Source organism: Dipteris shenzhenensis, chromosome 24 (genome assembly GCF_047967505.1).
Source record: "Dipteris shenzhenensis isolate YYH24624 ecotype China chromosome 24, Dip_SZ_1.0, whole genome shotgun sequence".
Classification (NCBI taxonomy): domain Eukaryota; kingdom Viridiplantae; phylum Streptophyta; class Polypodiopsida; order Gleicheniales; family Dipteridaceae; genus Dipteris; species Dipteris shenzhenensis.
This window is the reverse complement of record NC_141619.1, coordinates 16598331-16615185: the sequence shown is the minus strand read 5'-3', so window position 1 is coordinate 16615185 and position 16855 is coordinate 16598331. Positions and strand designations below refer to the sequence as shown.

General features: G+C 42.6%; 1 protein-coding gene across 1 annotated transcript; it reads right to left on the bottom strand.

The window, feature by feature from the left end:
* Positions 1-1021: 1021 nt before the first annotated feature.
* LOC147886290 (uncharacterized) lies at positions 1022-15585 on the bottom strand. The gene is made up of 3 exons (XM_087395789.1): positions 15204-15585; positions 2172-2226; positions 1022-1640 (listed from the first exon to the last, which is right to left on the bottom strand). Exons 1-3 carry the CDS (start codon positions 15298-15300, stop codon positions 1484-1486), a joined length of 309 nt encoding a protein of 102 aa, XP_087251915.1. The 5' UTR covers positions 15301-15585; the 3' UTR covers positions 1022-1483.
* Positions 15586-16855: the final 1270 nt, after the last annotated feature.

The following is a 16855-nucleotide window of genomic DNA, read 5'->3' as shown; positions in this document are numbered from 1 at the left end:
TGCGAGAGGAAAGGTGGGTGCCCGACGGGGATCTGTAAGGAGTCGTCCATCTCGTACTACTGCCCACTTCCCCTCCTTGCGGACCTAATCCCACTGCTGCAACAAAAAGCGCCTCTCTCAACCTATAGTGGAGTGAGGTCCTCATCCATGGAGATCGTTGGCAAGTCTCATAAGGCTGACCTATGACGTAAAGCCGAAAGTCGTACCTAAGCATCACGGAACCGTATGATAAGGGACTGCTCTCGGTTGGGATCCCTCCCTACCCACCATGCTCTCTCAATCCTGTGCTCCATCACCCCTCTTAGAGTAGTGGCCACGAAGGCCATTGGATCTGCCATCAGTATAGCCTCAGTGCGTGGGATCCCACGCACTGAGCCTTGTTGGCTCTCTGCTACTGCTCCAGGATGGTAGCCGAAACAGTTACCCTTACAGGTTCCCGTTTGGCTACGTCGACCCATCTGAACGTCTCCTCAATGGCAAAATGCATGCTCGCAATCTGTGTCTCCACAACTAGGGTGCTCCCTGGGACTGCGTATAGCAGTGACCTCCTATCAGAGCTGTGAGATCTCCCCTCTAAGCCCCTAAATAAGATCATCCTGGTCTCGGATAGCCTAAGACTGCTCCTGTATGAGACGTGCCTACTCCTGGGTGAAGCGTGTCTCCTCCTGTGCGAAGCGTGATAGCTCCCTCTTCTTAAAGATCATTTCTAACCTGTATGCAAATCCCCCACTTAAAGATTATAACCAAAATAATTACCTAGTATAGCTTTTTACACCTACTAAGCCAATATACCTTTATAAGACTAGAATAAGTCCAATCATAAAATTTTAGATTTTTTGTTGTTCTAAAGACCAAAAATCTACACAGATGATTGAGAAGAATTTTAGCTGTTGGGGCTTCTACACCCGCATAAGATAAATCGATGTAGTTGAACAGCTGATCACCACTTGGACGAAAATTCAAAGAATTTGCATGTCCGCTAAGGTGATAAAAAATATCTACTAAGCCAATATCTTTGAAAATCAATTAGCAAAACCTGCACTTATCCAAATCATACACTTTAAACAATAGTCTACATTACAAGCATGCACGTGACATTAGTTGCCTCACAAACCACCTCGCCTACGACAATGCGTCTTCATGACGTGAGTCTAGATCAATGACAAAGCTAGCCTATTCAAGGATCTGCAAATATCCTGATTGAGTTACCCATGAATTGTGCTTTGAACGGGCTTGCCACAGAACCTATGTACAAATCTAGCGATAAAATATTTGAAAAAATAACTCCTAACATCTAGATTATGACAAACTTCGCTATCACCTCCATAGGCCATAAACAACTGGTTGAAAAACTCTTCTTTTCCTTTCTAACAAAAAGGAAAAGGTCAACACCTATCATTACAATGCACAAGCACTAATCACCACAAGAGGTACAACCACTTCCCAAAAGCTCCAGTAAAATCTGGGCACACCCTCCAACTTCTCAGTACAAATTTTTCAAAGATCGAACACGCTCCCCTTTAAATTGACTCTTTTGTAGTTTTTCTTGCTTTTTGTCACTGGAGGAAAGGGCTTTCTCAACTGCCTTCTCTTTTCGAAGTCTTTGGACCCTCCGCTTGGCCTGAACCTTCTTTATCCCACTGCACAAGATCATAAAACACGGTGTGACCTAGAAGAAAGTGTTTCCTGTATATTCATACACGAAAATATGAAACTTGAATTTTTAATGTGAAATGCCTAAAAGCACAACTGTGGATGTGCAACAGTGCAATAACCTATATCTGCGTGTGAAAATTCATGAGTGTGTATGTGAAAGAGTGTACAAGAATGTAATATGTATGGACATGTAAAGCATATGGAAACAACATTTGCCTGTGTATGCATGCATTATCGCATCAAGAAGCATTGCATGTGTTAGCAAAATGCAGACAAATATAATTAATGTACAAATGTACAGGCAACTGCAAGTCCACCATGTGAGAGAAGTTATCTATCGTGTAGGTTAGATGCTATAACTAAACAACACAAACACATTGCAGCATATTTATCTGCATGAGTGCTAGTGATTATGCTCATGTCATACGGCATCCGTGCCTGAACACACATGCATACACATACCAGAGTAGTATTTTGTGAGACACATGAAAGATGTTTACAAGCAAATTTCCAACCTGTGATTGCCTGCTACTTTCAATGCTGCTGCAGAAACTTCAGAGGTGTCCATGGCTGAAAAAAAGAACCACAAAATGGCAAAAACCCAACTTCCTAAGTATCTTGATTGAAATTAGTCCCAAATCTTGGCAAAAAATACAGGCGGGATCAAACAACCACAGAACTCAAAGACATAAAATCTGCCATGGACTGAGTGGACCACATGCTTGAAATAGACATCTTAAAGCCTTGTCAAGAAGAACCATGGAGGAGGGCAGGAGAAAGTCAGGTGATTCTTGCCACTTGAGAGACTTTATAAAAGGTAGTTTTCTACGATGCAAGAGGCGCAACAGCTCACGACATCAATCTGATGGAACCTATTGTGATTGACATCCCTGGTTATTTAAATTTGTTCATACCATTTCAATCCTTTATTACCACCCAGAATCTCTATTTTGCGGCTATAAACCCCCCTGCAAATATTTAGTGAGCTTGTGACCTCAAATTCTTAAACATCATTTTTGGTAGCACTCCAATCAAAAAGAATGGTTTTGCTGTTCAATGGCTTGAGAGAAGCATTTCAGCTCTCCTTTTTATGCTGTTTTTTTATCTGCTTGCTATCCCTTTACTGCCTCATTGCTTCGCTTATGCTTCCCATCCTTCCTTTAATCCCCTTTCAAACCAGCTGCATTTTATTATGACGCAGCTTCCTTAAACAAAGCAACTGCAAATGGAGTGCCTTGTCCAATTGCGCTTTACTTCCTCTAATTGCTCTACATTGCTTCCTAACTCCCTTTCATTGCTGTACTACACCAAAGTAGATGTTGAATCAACAGGATGAAAGTCATTTCAAGAGAAATGGGCACCATGCAACCTAAGAAACAAGGACCTGGGAATAGCTGATACAAAACACCATGAAAGGCCTGGATACGAGATAGGGAAACCATACATTGGAAGGAAGGAATATATAAGCGTTAGTAAATCCTTACCAGGACCAGTACTTCCACATCCTTCAATGCCCTCTTTGTTTCATTGTGACAGTAAAGAACTCGTAATAAAACATTCATTTGTGACAAAGAACATGGCTCAAACCCAGACTAAGACCAAGACAAGAGGCACAAATCAACATGACATGACATGGGGCCCTAATCAATGCATTACAGTTGGAACATGACGCATGACACTCCTCAACACATGACATGTGGGCCACTCCTCAACACATACACGTGGAACTCTTCAGTGCCTGACAGGTGGCACAATCTGACATATGGTACGTACTACCACCTCCATATGACACATGGCACCAGCCCCACTCAATAAATGGCATGCCATGTGGCATCACCTAATACAGCAAAATCCTTTGTGAGGATTCACCCTCACTGTCACTGCCACTACAGTTTTCATCTCTTCTACCGCTAATGGTCACACTTTTAAAAACTTGTCACCACATGCAGTCTTCCATAAGGTTCTAGCAGAGCCCTTGCCTGACTACAATCCACCCCACTTGCACAGTTTCTATCTAGGGAACAGCTCGCCTCTCAATCAGTCTCCCCTCTAATTATAGTCAAGTCTCTCCAACCGAAGTTGGCACATCTTGGTTAACCGCAATTAACCTTCTTGGTATAAACCAAGTCTTCCTGACCGAAGTCAAGCTTACTTGACCGAAATCAAGTATCTTTGACCGTAGTCAATTCTTTGACCATAATTAACCTAGATGGAAAACTCTTTCATTATCATCAAATAAATGGTCAACTGTACTTTGACTTAGAATATTTACATTGTGGTAACATCCCCTCAGCTTCTATTCTGACCTCAACTGAAAAGCTTCTTTGTAAACATCCAAAAGCTGTGGATGATCGGACAACATGTCTTCATCCATCCACTTGGCATCCAATGCCATATAATTCTTGAATTTTATAAGGTACCTCTAAAATTCCTTGCCCTAAGGGCCTTTGCGTACAGTATGATACACAATCTGCTCTGGCTGAAGGACCTCCTCCAGCTCATCCACTTCTACTGTATTATTGTAAGCGAACTCTACCAACGGTAGGTACTTTTCCCAGTCTGAACCTTGGTCACCCACGTAGCATTTCAGCATATCCAATGCTGTAGAATTTGCTACTTCACTTTGACCACCTGTCTGGAGATGGAAAGAAGAAGAAAAATTCAGATTCGTCCCCATATTATCAAACAAAGCTCTCCAGAATAGACTCGTCATTCTGGGATCTCGATCACTGACAATGGACTTAGGCATACCATGGTGCTTAAAGATCTGTGCCATGAAAAGCTTAGCCATATGATCTGCCTTTATGGTTTTACTAACTAGAATGAAATGAGCTTGCTTGCTGAATCTATCAATGATGGTCCAAATCCCATCATTCCCTGACTTAGATCTCGGCAAATCAAAAGTGAAGTCCATTGCAATACTTTCCCACGGTGCCTGAGGCACGAGAAGAGACATAAGTAGGCTAGGTGCCTTCCGTCTATCATACTTCACTTTCTGACACGTAAGGCTTTCCGTATCCCTGGCCAAAAGAAATACCTCTCTAGTGCTCCAGTTGTTGTTGTCATTCCTCTATGTCTAACGTAGGGAGGTGCATGTGAAGAACCAACTTTCTGAAGAATGCAAATGTGTGCAATGCATGCAGAATTTGAATGCCCATTGGCCCTCCAATGGGGAAGAGCGCCCTCGTGAGAGTACTTGTTTCTATTTTTTACCTACATGCAAGGTGTGTGAGAGATGGCGGATAAATGCAATGTGAATGAAGAATGCTACGTGAGATTCACAATGAAAGGGTGATACCCTTTCATTAATGTCCCTTGAGATCGCTCAAGTTCCATCTTCCCATTTACACCTACCCTTAGCCTATGACCCATGCATCTACCATTCAATGCACCTTAATGCACCCTTCCCTTCCTATTGCCCCTAGGACCTAGACACGTGTGTGCACATTTTTATTAATAGAATAAGTATCACATGTCCAAATTCGATGCCATCTGAAGCAATGGCTCCAGCTCGACTAGTCCTATCTACTGAGATGATCCACTGCCATAACAAATCGGTCGGTGTCCATCATAAATACATATACATGTCACCACAATGTTAATATCCTAAGTCAAAGTACAGTTGACCATTTATTTGATCATAATTAAAGAGTTTTATATGTGTTAATTACGGTCAAAGAGTTATTTTAATGGTCGAAGTATTGACTATGGTCAAAGATACTTGACTCCAGTCAAGTAAATCTGACTGCGGTCAGAGAGTGTTGACTTCGGTCAACAAGACTTGGCATGCGCCAAGAGGGTTAACCCCGGTTAACCAAGATGTGCCAACTCCGGTTGGAGAGACTTGGCTATAATTAAGGCGCCTTGACCCTTGGTCAAAGCTCTTTAATTATAATCAAGAGTGTTGACTCCGGTCAACCAGAGAAAATATATATATTTATTTGTATATATATATATTTGTTTAGATGTGCACATGTGTTCAGTGGGGACGCCCACCGTGACTAGGATTAGTCCACAGTGTATTATTTGCATGCAAAGCGCTAACAATTAATGGGTACCATGGTGGTGCGCTTTAATTAATTGTTGCAGGTACTAGCAAGGATTATTTTTCCTAAGCGAAATGGGAGCCTGACAAGCATCTAGGAAGCGGTTCGTGTGACCGAGAGCTTTGAAGACTCCAGAATGGCCCTTAGAGGCTTGTAATAGGATTTAGTCTAGATTTAAGACAAGTGGCATGTTGCCAATTTGAATGGAGCTTGAAGCTCTTGTAAAAGAAGGATTTTTCACGTTTTGTTTAGAGAGAGAGAGAGAGACTTACGAGACAGCTCTAAGCTGAAGCTGAACTTCTGTAACAGAATTTCTGAAATGAATAAAGACCTTCGGGGGGGTCCAGCCCGACAATTTGTCCTGGGCCCTAGTGTATGTTCAGAGAGAGGGAGTGAGGGAGAGCTTTGGAGAGTTAAATTCCGTCGTTGAAGTGAAGCCATAGCCGTTTTTCGCCCTCCAGTTTGGTTTTATACATGTTACACCATTGGCGTATAATATATAATAATGTTTTAATGTCTACTAATCACGGATTAGTGATTTCTCTTGTCATGACAATCCCTCCTGCTTGAATGGACAGAAGTCCTCTTCTGGATCCTCTCGTCTCTTTCTCTTGCGTACGCTTTTCTCTTTTACTTCTGCATTTGCATCTCCTCTTCATAATCTGCAAATATTCTTCTCTTGGCAATACACGATCTCTTCTGAATCAGAACTTAAATCCCAACTTCAAGTTCTGGTTCCTCTTGATGCTGAATATTCAAAATGCAGAAGTACCACTACAGTGCCTCTTCAATATCTCTTCATACTCAAAAATCTCTTCTGAATACCAAGCTGCTGAAATCTCTTTATAGTAACCTGCTCAATAAGCTGAAACATATTCTCAACACACTGGTCAGTATTCAAAAAAGGTTCTCTCACCCAAATGTGTTATTGAACTAGGTAGACCTTGGCTATAGATGATTTTGCGATGGAGAGCTACTGAGTCTATAGAAACTATAGACCTTCAATCTCTTTTTCCAACTCTTCTATTTCAGCCCTATTCATCCTATCAGACGCTCTACACGAGTTTTTCTCCGTCTATACTCCACAATGAATATGTCTACTCTCTATTCAGTTCACACATCCATACACCAGTGTTGGCTGAATGGATGGCATTTACTCTTGGTTCTATGTTCACCGTAGAGTCTTGGGATGAGGAGGTAGAAGCCTCACCCTCCTGCTTGGATGCTTTGCCTTTTTCTTTTACAGAATTTGTTTTGGCAATTTTGGCTAATAGAGTAGGACATTTATGCCATGGATGCCCTGGCTTATGTTTCTTACATCCAAAACATTTATCCTCCTTAATTAGCTTTTTCTTCTCATCGTCAGTCATGGAAGGAAATGGTATCCATCCAATGTTGGAAAGGTCACCTCCCCATCTGTAAGCCCCCAAATGAGGAGAGCAAGAGAGGGGGCTGCCACATGGGCAGCACCTCACAGGATTGCGACCTGCAGATGGCGTCAAAATGGCAAGCCATATGGCGAGGGTAGTGGGCAGGTGAAGGGCCTGCAACAGACCCTGATGATGGCGTGGTACAGGCGGGTCAGGACAGCAGGATGTACGGGACAGTACGGTGCAGGACACGTGGCTGGGAAGAGCCTGGCAAAGGGCAGAACCAGCAGGCCTGGTGGAGCACCAAATTGGGGCTGTCAGTGGGCAGTAGGCATGCCTTATATAGGCTGGGCCCCTGCCTTGATTGGAGGGCTAAAGGCCCTAGAATTGTGGGGCAAAAGGCCCCGGTTTTGGAGCCCTTAAAGGGCTGGTTGGGCTGAGCCAACCAGGTCGGTTGGGCCAGCCAACCTGGTCTGTCCAGTCGGCCAGATTGGGACAGACTGGTCGGTATTTTTGCCATGCCTTGGGGCCTATAAATGCAGAGGCTCTTGCCTCATTTCAGCATCCAGCAGTGCAGCTTCCAGCAGAGCAGAAAGGAGCAGCAGAGCACAACCCTTGGGGCCTACATCCAGAAGCTGAAGGAGTACCAGTGTTGCTGCAGACTTAGCTCAGTGTGAGGCTGAGACCTTGGCTGTCTTCTAGGGCAGCAAGGAGCTGAGGTCAAAGGATGGAAAGTCTACAAAAGCTCCAAATGGAGCATGCGGGCTCGAGTCTAGAGATAGCCAGCTGATAGGAGAAGGACCTTGTGGTAAGATCAGAGGACCACACCATTGGTGGGACTCTGGATCTATCTCTCTTGTATTGTGTCCATAGTTTTGGACGGAAATACATATTTTGGTGGTTTCTCTATCTGGCCGGTTCATTGTCTATTGATGAGTCTGCACATCTATTGAATGCACATAAGTAAAGAAGTTTGTGATTCCACACCCACACCGCACACTGTGTGAGCTCCTGGGCATTACTATAAGTCTTCCACTGTGTGTACCCTCTGTTGGGTATTTTCTAACATCCAGGACGTGATTGGCTGTTAACATTTTGTACAATAGCTTTCTCTTTTCCTTTGTTGAAGGGTTTATGAGGATCCAATTTCCTCTTAGCAATCTCAGCCAATTTAGTGAGGTCTTTCAAGGTGGTTGGGTTGAACATTTCAACCTCATACCTCACTTTCAATCCTCGCTCTTCTCAGGTAACACTAAAGAGAGTTTCCAGGACCTAGCTGTAAATTCAGCGTTACTCTCGTTTTCGAATTGCTTGAACCTTTCCCAGCGGCAGATCAATTCTTCTTCATGCCTAGGAGGCATGAAAGTGGCCTTAAGCTGCTCTACAAATTTGGACCATTGAAGAATAGGCTCTGTTTGTGATAAAGACCACCACATCAAAGCATCCTTCTGTAGATGTAGTGTGGCAAGAGCAAGCTTCTCGTGGTCGGTCTTATCTTGATGGGCAAAATATAGCTCAAAATGGCGAATCCAATTGAGGATTTCATCCGCCTCTCTTGCTCCATCATACTTTGGGAACTCTATTCTCTCTCGAGGTTGAAATTTGGCTCTCTTCGAGGAGGTACCTAAGTCTGCATCCCCAAAATTCAGCACTCTCTTAGTCCCAAATTTTGTCATAATGGACTGTTCAATCATATGGCTAAGCTGAGAAACCAGCTTATCAACGGGAGACACCTCTCTCCCCCTTGCACTTGGATTATAATCCATGTGTACGAGATTTTGAGTTAAAGGCGTAAACTCGGTGTCTTGCTCTTGATTGAACTCGTTTCTCCCTTCATTTCTGAAGGAAAACTCCCTGTCAAGAGATTCTTAAAGGAGAGATGAAGGTAATTCTATACGTGGGTTATCATACTCAATATGTGTAAAACTCTCATCTACATCATGAGGAGGTGATGGTGTTCTCTCCCTATCTCCTTCTGGTAGTGGAGGAAAAAGGACAAGTTCATTATTAAATATCCCTTTCCCTTCCATTCTTTCCTTTTAGTGATACAAGAGAGAAAATCACTTGCTGTAATTTCAGAAAAGGGGTTTATTTTACAGCAAAAGTCAAGTGTTGCAAAGTTGGTAGTACTTATCCAACTCCCGCTTCGTTTATGTCGAGAAAACACTTGAAAATAACCTCTTCTTCCTTCTCTTTTAAGCTTTTATTCTATGCTGTAAACTGGTGTGCTCCGTTTGGGCTACTTGTTTTGAGCGGATTGGTGCTCTAGATACCGTTATAGGGGGTACTTGATGGGTGGATCACCCCCTTAAAATCTTGTTCCAATCCGACTTTCCGTTGGGGAGAACGGGGGGGGGGGTTGTCACGGTTTAAGGGTTTTAAGGGTCTATTCGCACAGGGGGGAGTCACCCCGTTAGGACACCTCGTTCCTCGTCCAAAGACCAGAAAAATCAAAGAAAACCCTTGCCTCTGAGACTCCAAAAAACAGAGGTTACAATCTACCCTGTAGCCAGCCTTGCGTGTCGGATTTTGCTGCTCACCCGGAGCTTCCGCCCCTTCGCATAGCATGGCCTCGTCGTGTGGCGCCCTCCATGTGTTGGAAAGGTCACCTCCCCATCTGTAAGCCCCCATATGAGGAGAGCATGGGGGAGGGAGACCTAGGGCAGAACCCAACAGAAAAAGAGAGAAAGGGGCTGCCACATAGACAGCATCATGGCTGGTATGTGGGCAGCACATCTAGGACTGTTAAGGGCAGGACACAGGGCCAGGAAAGTACGGAGCAGAAGCAAGACAGTCTGGGACAGATTACGGAGGATCTAGGACATGGAGGCGCACTGTTTGCAGAGGCGCAGACATGGCAGGGAGTGCAGGCTCAGATCTGCAGCAAGGAATGTGACTGGCAATGGGGAGGTGGCAGGCCTTTTATAGGCTGCATATTTGCCTTGAATGGAGGGCCAAAAACCCTGGAAGTTTGGGCCATAAAAGGCTTGAATTGTGAGCCCTTTAAGGGCAGTTTTTCCCAAGCAGACTGGGTCGGTTTTTTGTACAGACTCAGTCGGTTTTTGTACAGACTGAGTCGGTTGGCTGGCCAGGCCCTTGAGGGCTATATAAGGGGGCCATTCAGGCCTCATTTGAGCATCATCTGGAGCAGCAATTCCACCAGCAGAAGGAGCAGCAGCAGGGCTATCTTTGGGCCTACAGTCAGAAGGAGAAAGTAGTACCTTGTGCTGCAGACCTAGCTTGCAGGAAGCTGCCCACCTAGACTGGTTTCCAGACAGCAAGGTGGAGAAGATCATTCTAGACGGAAAGTCTACTCACGCTCGAGGTGGAGCACGCAAACTCTAGTCTAGAGATAGCCAGCAGATAGGAGAAGGACTTTTGTGGTAAGATCAGAGGACCACACCATTGGTGGGACTCCGGATCTGTCTCTTTTGTATTGTGTCCATAGTTGTGGACGGAAATATATTATTTGGTGGTTTCTCTATCTGATTGGTTCATTGTCTATTAATGAGTCTGCACACCTATTGAATGCACATAAGTAAAGAAGTCTGTGATTCTACACCCACACCACACACTGTGTGAGCTCCTGGGCATAACTATAAGTCTTCCGCTACGTGTACCCTCCTCTGGTGGGTATTTTCTAACACCATGCCACTGCACTCTTCCACCCGCTGCGCCACCTTTCTCGCCGCTGCGCTCTTCCATCCGCTCGTCTATCTTCTTGCGTGGCAAGGTTTGCAAGTACGACGCTTCGTTGCTTGCTATCATGCGTCCTTCACGTACGGACCCTTTTCTATGTTGCGCTGCAGTCCGTGCGTGCTCCACTGCACTCTTCCTTTTCTCCTACTATCCCTTTCATGGATTGTTGCTGCTCTGATACACACTTCTCAAGAATGCAAATGTGTGCAATGCATGCAGAATTTGAATGCCGATTGGCCCTCCAATGGGAAAGAGTGCCCTCGTGAGAGTACTTGTTTCTATTTTTGACCTACATGCAAGGTGTGTGAGAGATGGCAGATGAATGCAAGGTGAATGAAGAATGCTACGTGAGATTCACAATGAAAGGGTGATACCCTTTCATTAATGTCCCTTGAGATCACTCAAGTTCCATCTTCCCATTTACACCTACCCTTAGCCTATGACCCATGCATCTATCATTCAATGCACCTTAATGCACCCTTCCCTTCCTATTGCCCCTAGGACCTAGACACGTGTGTGCACATTTTTATTAATAGAATAAGTATCACATGTCAAAATTCGATGCCGTTTGAAGCAGTGGCTCCAGCTCGGACTAGTCCTATCTACTAAGATGATCCACCGCCATAACAAATCGGTCTGTGTCCATCATAAATACATATACATGTTACACCATTGGCGTATAATATATAATAATGTTTTAATGTCTACTAATCACGGATTTGTGATTTCTCTTGTCATGACACTGCATGGCATTCTTCTAAAGTCTTTTGCTCATCTCCTAGGTGATGCATAGGCAATCATCTTTCATTAGATACCCATCTTTCAGGGAATAGTGACTGGTAGACTGCCCCTCTTGCATTTGCTGTAAAATCTCACCGAAATCAGCATCATTAGCATATTGCTCCCTCATGCCTTCAAGGTCCTGATGATAAGCAATAGTCACATTGTTGACCTGGGGTCTTCGAGACAAGAAATCTACCACTCTGTTCCGAACTCCTGGAGTATGGACAATCTGAAAATGATACATTGACAGCATATTTGCCCATTTCATATGCTTCTCGGAGAGTTTTATCTGAGTCAAAAAATATCTCAAACTTTGGTGATCTGTTTTAACAGTAAAATCTGCACCCAAAAGATAATGCTTCCATGTATTCACAGCATGAACTACAACCAACAATTCTTTTTTATAGATTCCCAGGTATCTCTCAGCATCACGCAATCTTCGGCTTTCGTATGCTACTACATGTCCATTCTGATCCAATGCAGCCCCAACACACTCTCCACAGAGATCGCAATCAACATCAAAAGGTTGATAAAGATCCGGGACTACAAGAATAGGCTGTGTAGTCAACTTCTCCTTGAGTGTATTGAATGCTTTCTTCTGAGACATTCCCCATGTGAAGGCTGTGTTTTTCTTGGTAAGGTCATATAGTGGAGCTGCAATATTAGCAAAATGCCTGATGAATCTCCTGTAATAGGAGCAAAGTCCCAAAAAACTACGGACTTCATGCACAGTTTTCAGCTCTGGCCATTCTTAGATGGCTCGGATCTTTGCAGGATCCATCTATATGCCATTCTTGAATCTTATGTTCCCCAGATAATGGATCTCTTCCAAAAAGAATTCACTTTTCTTGCTGTTGGCGAAAAGCTGATGATTTCGAAGTTCTTGAAACACCAAAGCAAGATGTTCTCTATGTTCTTCTTCTGTCTTTGAGAAGACTAGGATATCATCAAAGAAAGTACCCGTGAAGTACCTGTACTTTCGGAAGATGTGATCCATCATTCTATTGAATGTGGCTGGAGCATTTGTTAACCCAAAAGGCATCACTTAGTATTCATACAACCCAAATGTAGTGCGAAAAGCTGTCTTATGCACATCTTGTGGCTGTATTCTGACTTGATGATAACCACTCTTCAAGTCTTTCCTGTTGAAAACTGTTGCTCCTCTGAGCTGGTCAAGCACATCATCTATGCGTGGTATCGCAAATCTATTTTTGAAGGTCATCTTATTTAATGCACAGTAATCAATACACATTCAAAAAGAACCATCTTTCTTCTGTACTGAAAGTACCGGTGAGCAAAAAGGAGATGAGCTGGGCTGAATCAACCCTTTGGACAGCAAGTCCTGCACCTGAGCCATAATCTCCTCTCTCTGAGTCGCACTGAGTCTATAAGGTGGTCTATTTGGAAGCTCACTACCAGGCATTAACTCTATCTGATGTCTCTCTGGGGATAACTCCCCTGGCAAAGCATCTGAAAAACAATATTTAAAGTTCACAAGAAACTGAAATTTATCATTTTCTGCATCATTCATTTCAGCATGCATATCATTTTCTTTTTCTTTTACAAAAAACATGTAAGCGAAAATTGCAGACTTTATTGCTTCAACACATGTAACATTAGATACAATGGGAATAGTTTCCCCTTTATTCCTGGCAACTAAGTACTGGTTTTTCCTTCTATGGATAAAATTCAGCACCCTCTTAGGGTATTCTATCTTTACTTCCTTTCGATGGAACCACGGTGTACCAAGTACAACATCATGCTGCTTGAGCGGAGAAATTAAGAAGTCCTCCTGATCTATATAACTCTGTACATGGACACGAAGCTTCCCAATCAAAGGAGTGACTTGCACTGGATCCCCTATATTTCAAATACACAGTCTGATCAGCATTTTGTGGATTAGTATGATGGTCACTTTGGATCGGCCTTCTACTCAATTTTGAGAAGCCTCAGCTTGGAATCAGTCCCTTTTTACTGCTTGTATTAAGCTTTTAGCAGATTCATTTCTATTGGGCATGTACAGCCCCATTTGCAGCCATACTGTTTCTAACTCTTGGGATTTCACTGGTCATCTACTTCATTTTCTTCTTGTCATTTTTAGATTTCTTCGACTCTTTCTTGGTCGATTTCCGCTTCTTGTGTTTTCTCCTTTTTGCTGACTTACTATCTTCATCCTCCAAATGTCGGATTCTTCACTATCTGATTCCATATCTTCAGCATATCACTACCGAATTCATTCGTATCCAAGTCTGACCCACTATCAAAGTCATCCTCCTTTGATCTACTTTTCAACGATCTACACCTTCTTTTTGCTCTTTTCACAGCATCCACTAGGTCATTGAAACCTTTTTTTTGTGAGATATTTCATTTACAAAAATGTACATTTGTAGCTGTCCAAAGTGGAACAGCTACTACTCAATCTAGAAGCAGTAATAAAAGACTTCTAACTAGGTCAGAGGAAGGTCTCCAATTGAATGAGCATCCTAGAGAGACCAATACAAAGAGCATCAAAAATGGGAAAAGACATACACACACACACACACACACACATATTAAATGTCAGTGTACACACTGATTTGCATATATATGCATAAATACACACAAACACACACGCATAGAAAAGGGGAGGGGTCGAGGGTGGGTGTGTGTGTGGGGGGGGTTGGGTTTGGGGGGGGGGGGGGTGTATAACAAGTATCACAACTAAAGGCTAATAACAGCGCTTGCAGCAGTTACTCTAAACTATGACACAGACATGAAGAGTTGGGAAAGGAGAAGGGTAATAGACTAGCACTTGAGGAGACATTGGATTAAATGGAGAAAATGTAGAATCTCCAAGTGCAAGGTCTTAAAAATGAGCTAATGATGATTCAAGAAATTGAAATCCAATTGGGCAAAGAGGGAGAGAAAAACATGCATGAAAAGAAAACGTTAAAAAAGGAAATTGAAGTAGGGGTTGTTAATTCAACCTTCAGACCAACAACAAGTAGCCATAGCTCGAACATCAAAGTGGATTCCTAAAGACTGGTACGAGGAAAGAGTTATACACTGACGACAGTGGAAAAATCCATTCCACTATTTACATGCACTATAATTTTTCTTGGAAAGAATAACAAGCGCTTATATTGCATGCAGAAAAGGGAAGCCGGGATTCAAATACTTGGCCAGAATAAAGGGCAAATGATGGATAGTGAAGGACCTTGCCCAAAGCAGCCGCAACAGATCTGGAGAAGGTGAGAGAAAAGCTGAAAGATGGGGGGCAGAATCTAGAGCTTTCATAGAAGCGTCTCACAAAAATAAGAAGCCTTCAGAGGCTCTCAGCGATGAAAAAGAATAAAGTCTCTCAGAGGGAGAAAGAGTTTCATTTTATATTCTCTTTTTGGATGTTAACAACGATCGTCATCTCTCTCTCTCTCTTGGTGAATCACTCTTAAGTAAAAATTACATGTTAAACAATGCCTCCAACATTCAAAATTTTCTATAATAATGCAGTCGAGTGGAGTTCAAACTGTTCTCCATGGAAACAATTAAGTGACAATATGGACCAGTTTTTGCTCTCTACATTCGGACAGTTATTCTGAACATCTGCGTGGATCAACGCAATTGAACATGCATCAGCGTAACAAAAGAAGTAAGGTCACGGATAGAATACCATCTGGTTGAGCCTCCGCGGGAGCTGGGACGTCGACAGCCATATCCACAGCTGCGTTCTTGGTCTTTTTCTGCCGCGTATGTTTCTTCTTGGCCATGTGGAAGAGGTAGAAGGTTAGGTTCTTTGTGTATGATGTTCCCTGTCCTGGAACCGATCCTTTAAAATAGGGAGACCAGGAACGGATATATGTGTGTGTGTGTGTATGTATGTACGTATATGTGCATGTGTATTTCTGTATATATGTGTACCATCTAGAAACTCATGACGAGTCTCACAGGGGAGCACTTTTGTGTAGATTCCACATTTGCCATGTGACATTTTCCAGAGATCATTTAGAAATTCATGTCATTCTTGCCCGCTGTCAAAATATGTGCAAGATCGGCGGTGGAGTTTTACAAGACTCACAAGAAGACTCACATGTCAGAATTGTTGTAGATTCCACATTCACCACGTGAGATTTTTTGGGGGCCAGCTAGGAATTTGCACGCTGCCAAATTGAACATGTGCAAGATCGACCGTGGAGATCACCCCTCCCTCGACCCACGTCCTTGAAGTAAACAAGCTTACAAAAGCCATTGGATAGTCTACAACTGCCACAAGTTGAAATTTAGCTTAGCCCTTAGTTTCCTCAAATATGTCAAATCATCACCATTAGTTGAAAACATGTCCTCCAATGGTTAGTGTATGTAGTTTGGTAACTGTGGAATCTCTAGTAGTAATTTTGACGTTCATTTCCATCAAATACATGCACTTGTAAGAGAGATGTACTTATCTTTTGTGATGCTTGAAGAATAGTTCAAGATAAGTAATTATGAATGCCAAATTACAAGTTCTTGCCAGATGAAAAATATAACTTGAATCATGTATTAGTCAGTATAATTCAAGACTCTTTCAAAATATTCTACTAGTGTCAAAACACTTTTTACGAAAATTCGTCTAGAATTTCATTAAAAATGCCAATATTGATATATGAGAAATTTAAGAAGATATCTTCAAAACATGCAACCCATTTTCCACTTGATAACTATTTTAGACCATTTTCTTTCATCTGAGATGGTGGCATTTTTTGTCAGACAAATTTCAATCCAAGTTGTTGGCAGAGGCATTGGTCGATGTTGTCATGTCAACTTATGCAATTAACTCTCTCTTGTTTTTAGCAAAAAAGTGATGTATGTGCTAGACAAACATTTTACAAGATGTCTTCTTTTCAATAGCATCATCTCCAATAGGTCAACTATAACAGATGCAACACCAACAATAGTAGCATTAGCAGATACGCTGGCAATTGTAGTAGCAGGTTCATTATTTATAGTATCAACAAGTATAATAGCAATGGGTATAGTAGCTTGTCCTTCTAAAAAATAAACAACAACAACTCCTTCAATATTAAAACACATGTTGCATGTGGGAGCTTTCTGTAAACCTTGTCGAATCCTGCGATTATAAACCATAGTAGAAAAGATACTTTAGCATTGACATTAAAAATAAAATCTCTTCTGGCTATCCAAGGGGCCTAAAGAGCATGTGCTCTAGTTTTGCAAGCATTGCCAAGGAGAAGAGCCTTCCACTTAAGTGACATGTAACCCTTTTTTGAAATGAGACCAAGCTTGAGGGACAATATCATTACTAAGTTTATCATTCTTGAAGATAGT

Excerpts from the sequence above, each read along its gene's own strand:
- LOC147886290 (XM_087395789.1), bottom strand. The coding sequence starts at position 15,300 with ATGGCCAAGAAGAAACATACGCGGCAGAAAAAGACCAAGAACGCAGCT. Across the intron at positions 2,227-15,203 it reads CGCGGAGGCTCAACCAGATG|CCATGGACACCTCTGAAGTT; the intron begins GTATTCTATCCG and ends TCTTTTTTTCAG. Across the intron at positions 1,641-2,171 it reads AAAGTAGCAGGCAATCACAG|TGGGATAAAGAAGGTTCAGG; the intron begins GTTGGAAATTTG and ends GATCTTGTGCAG.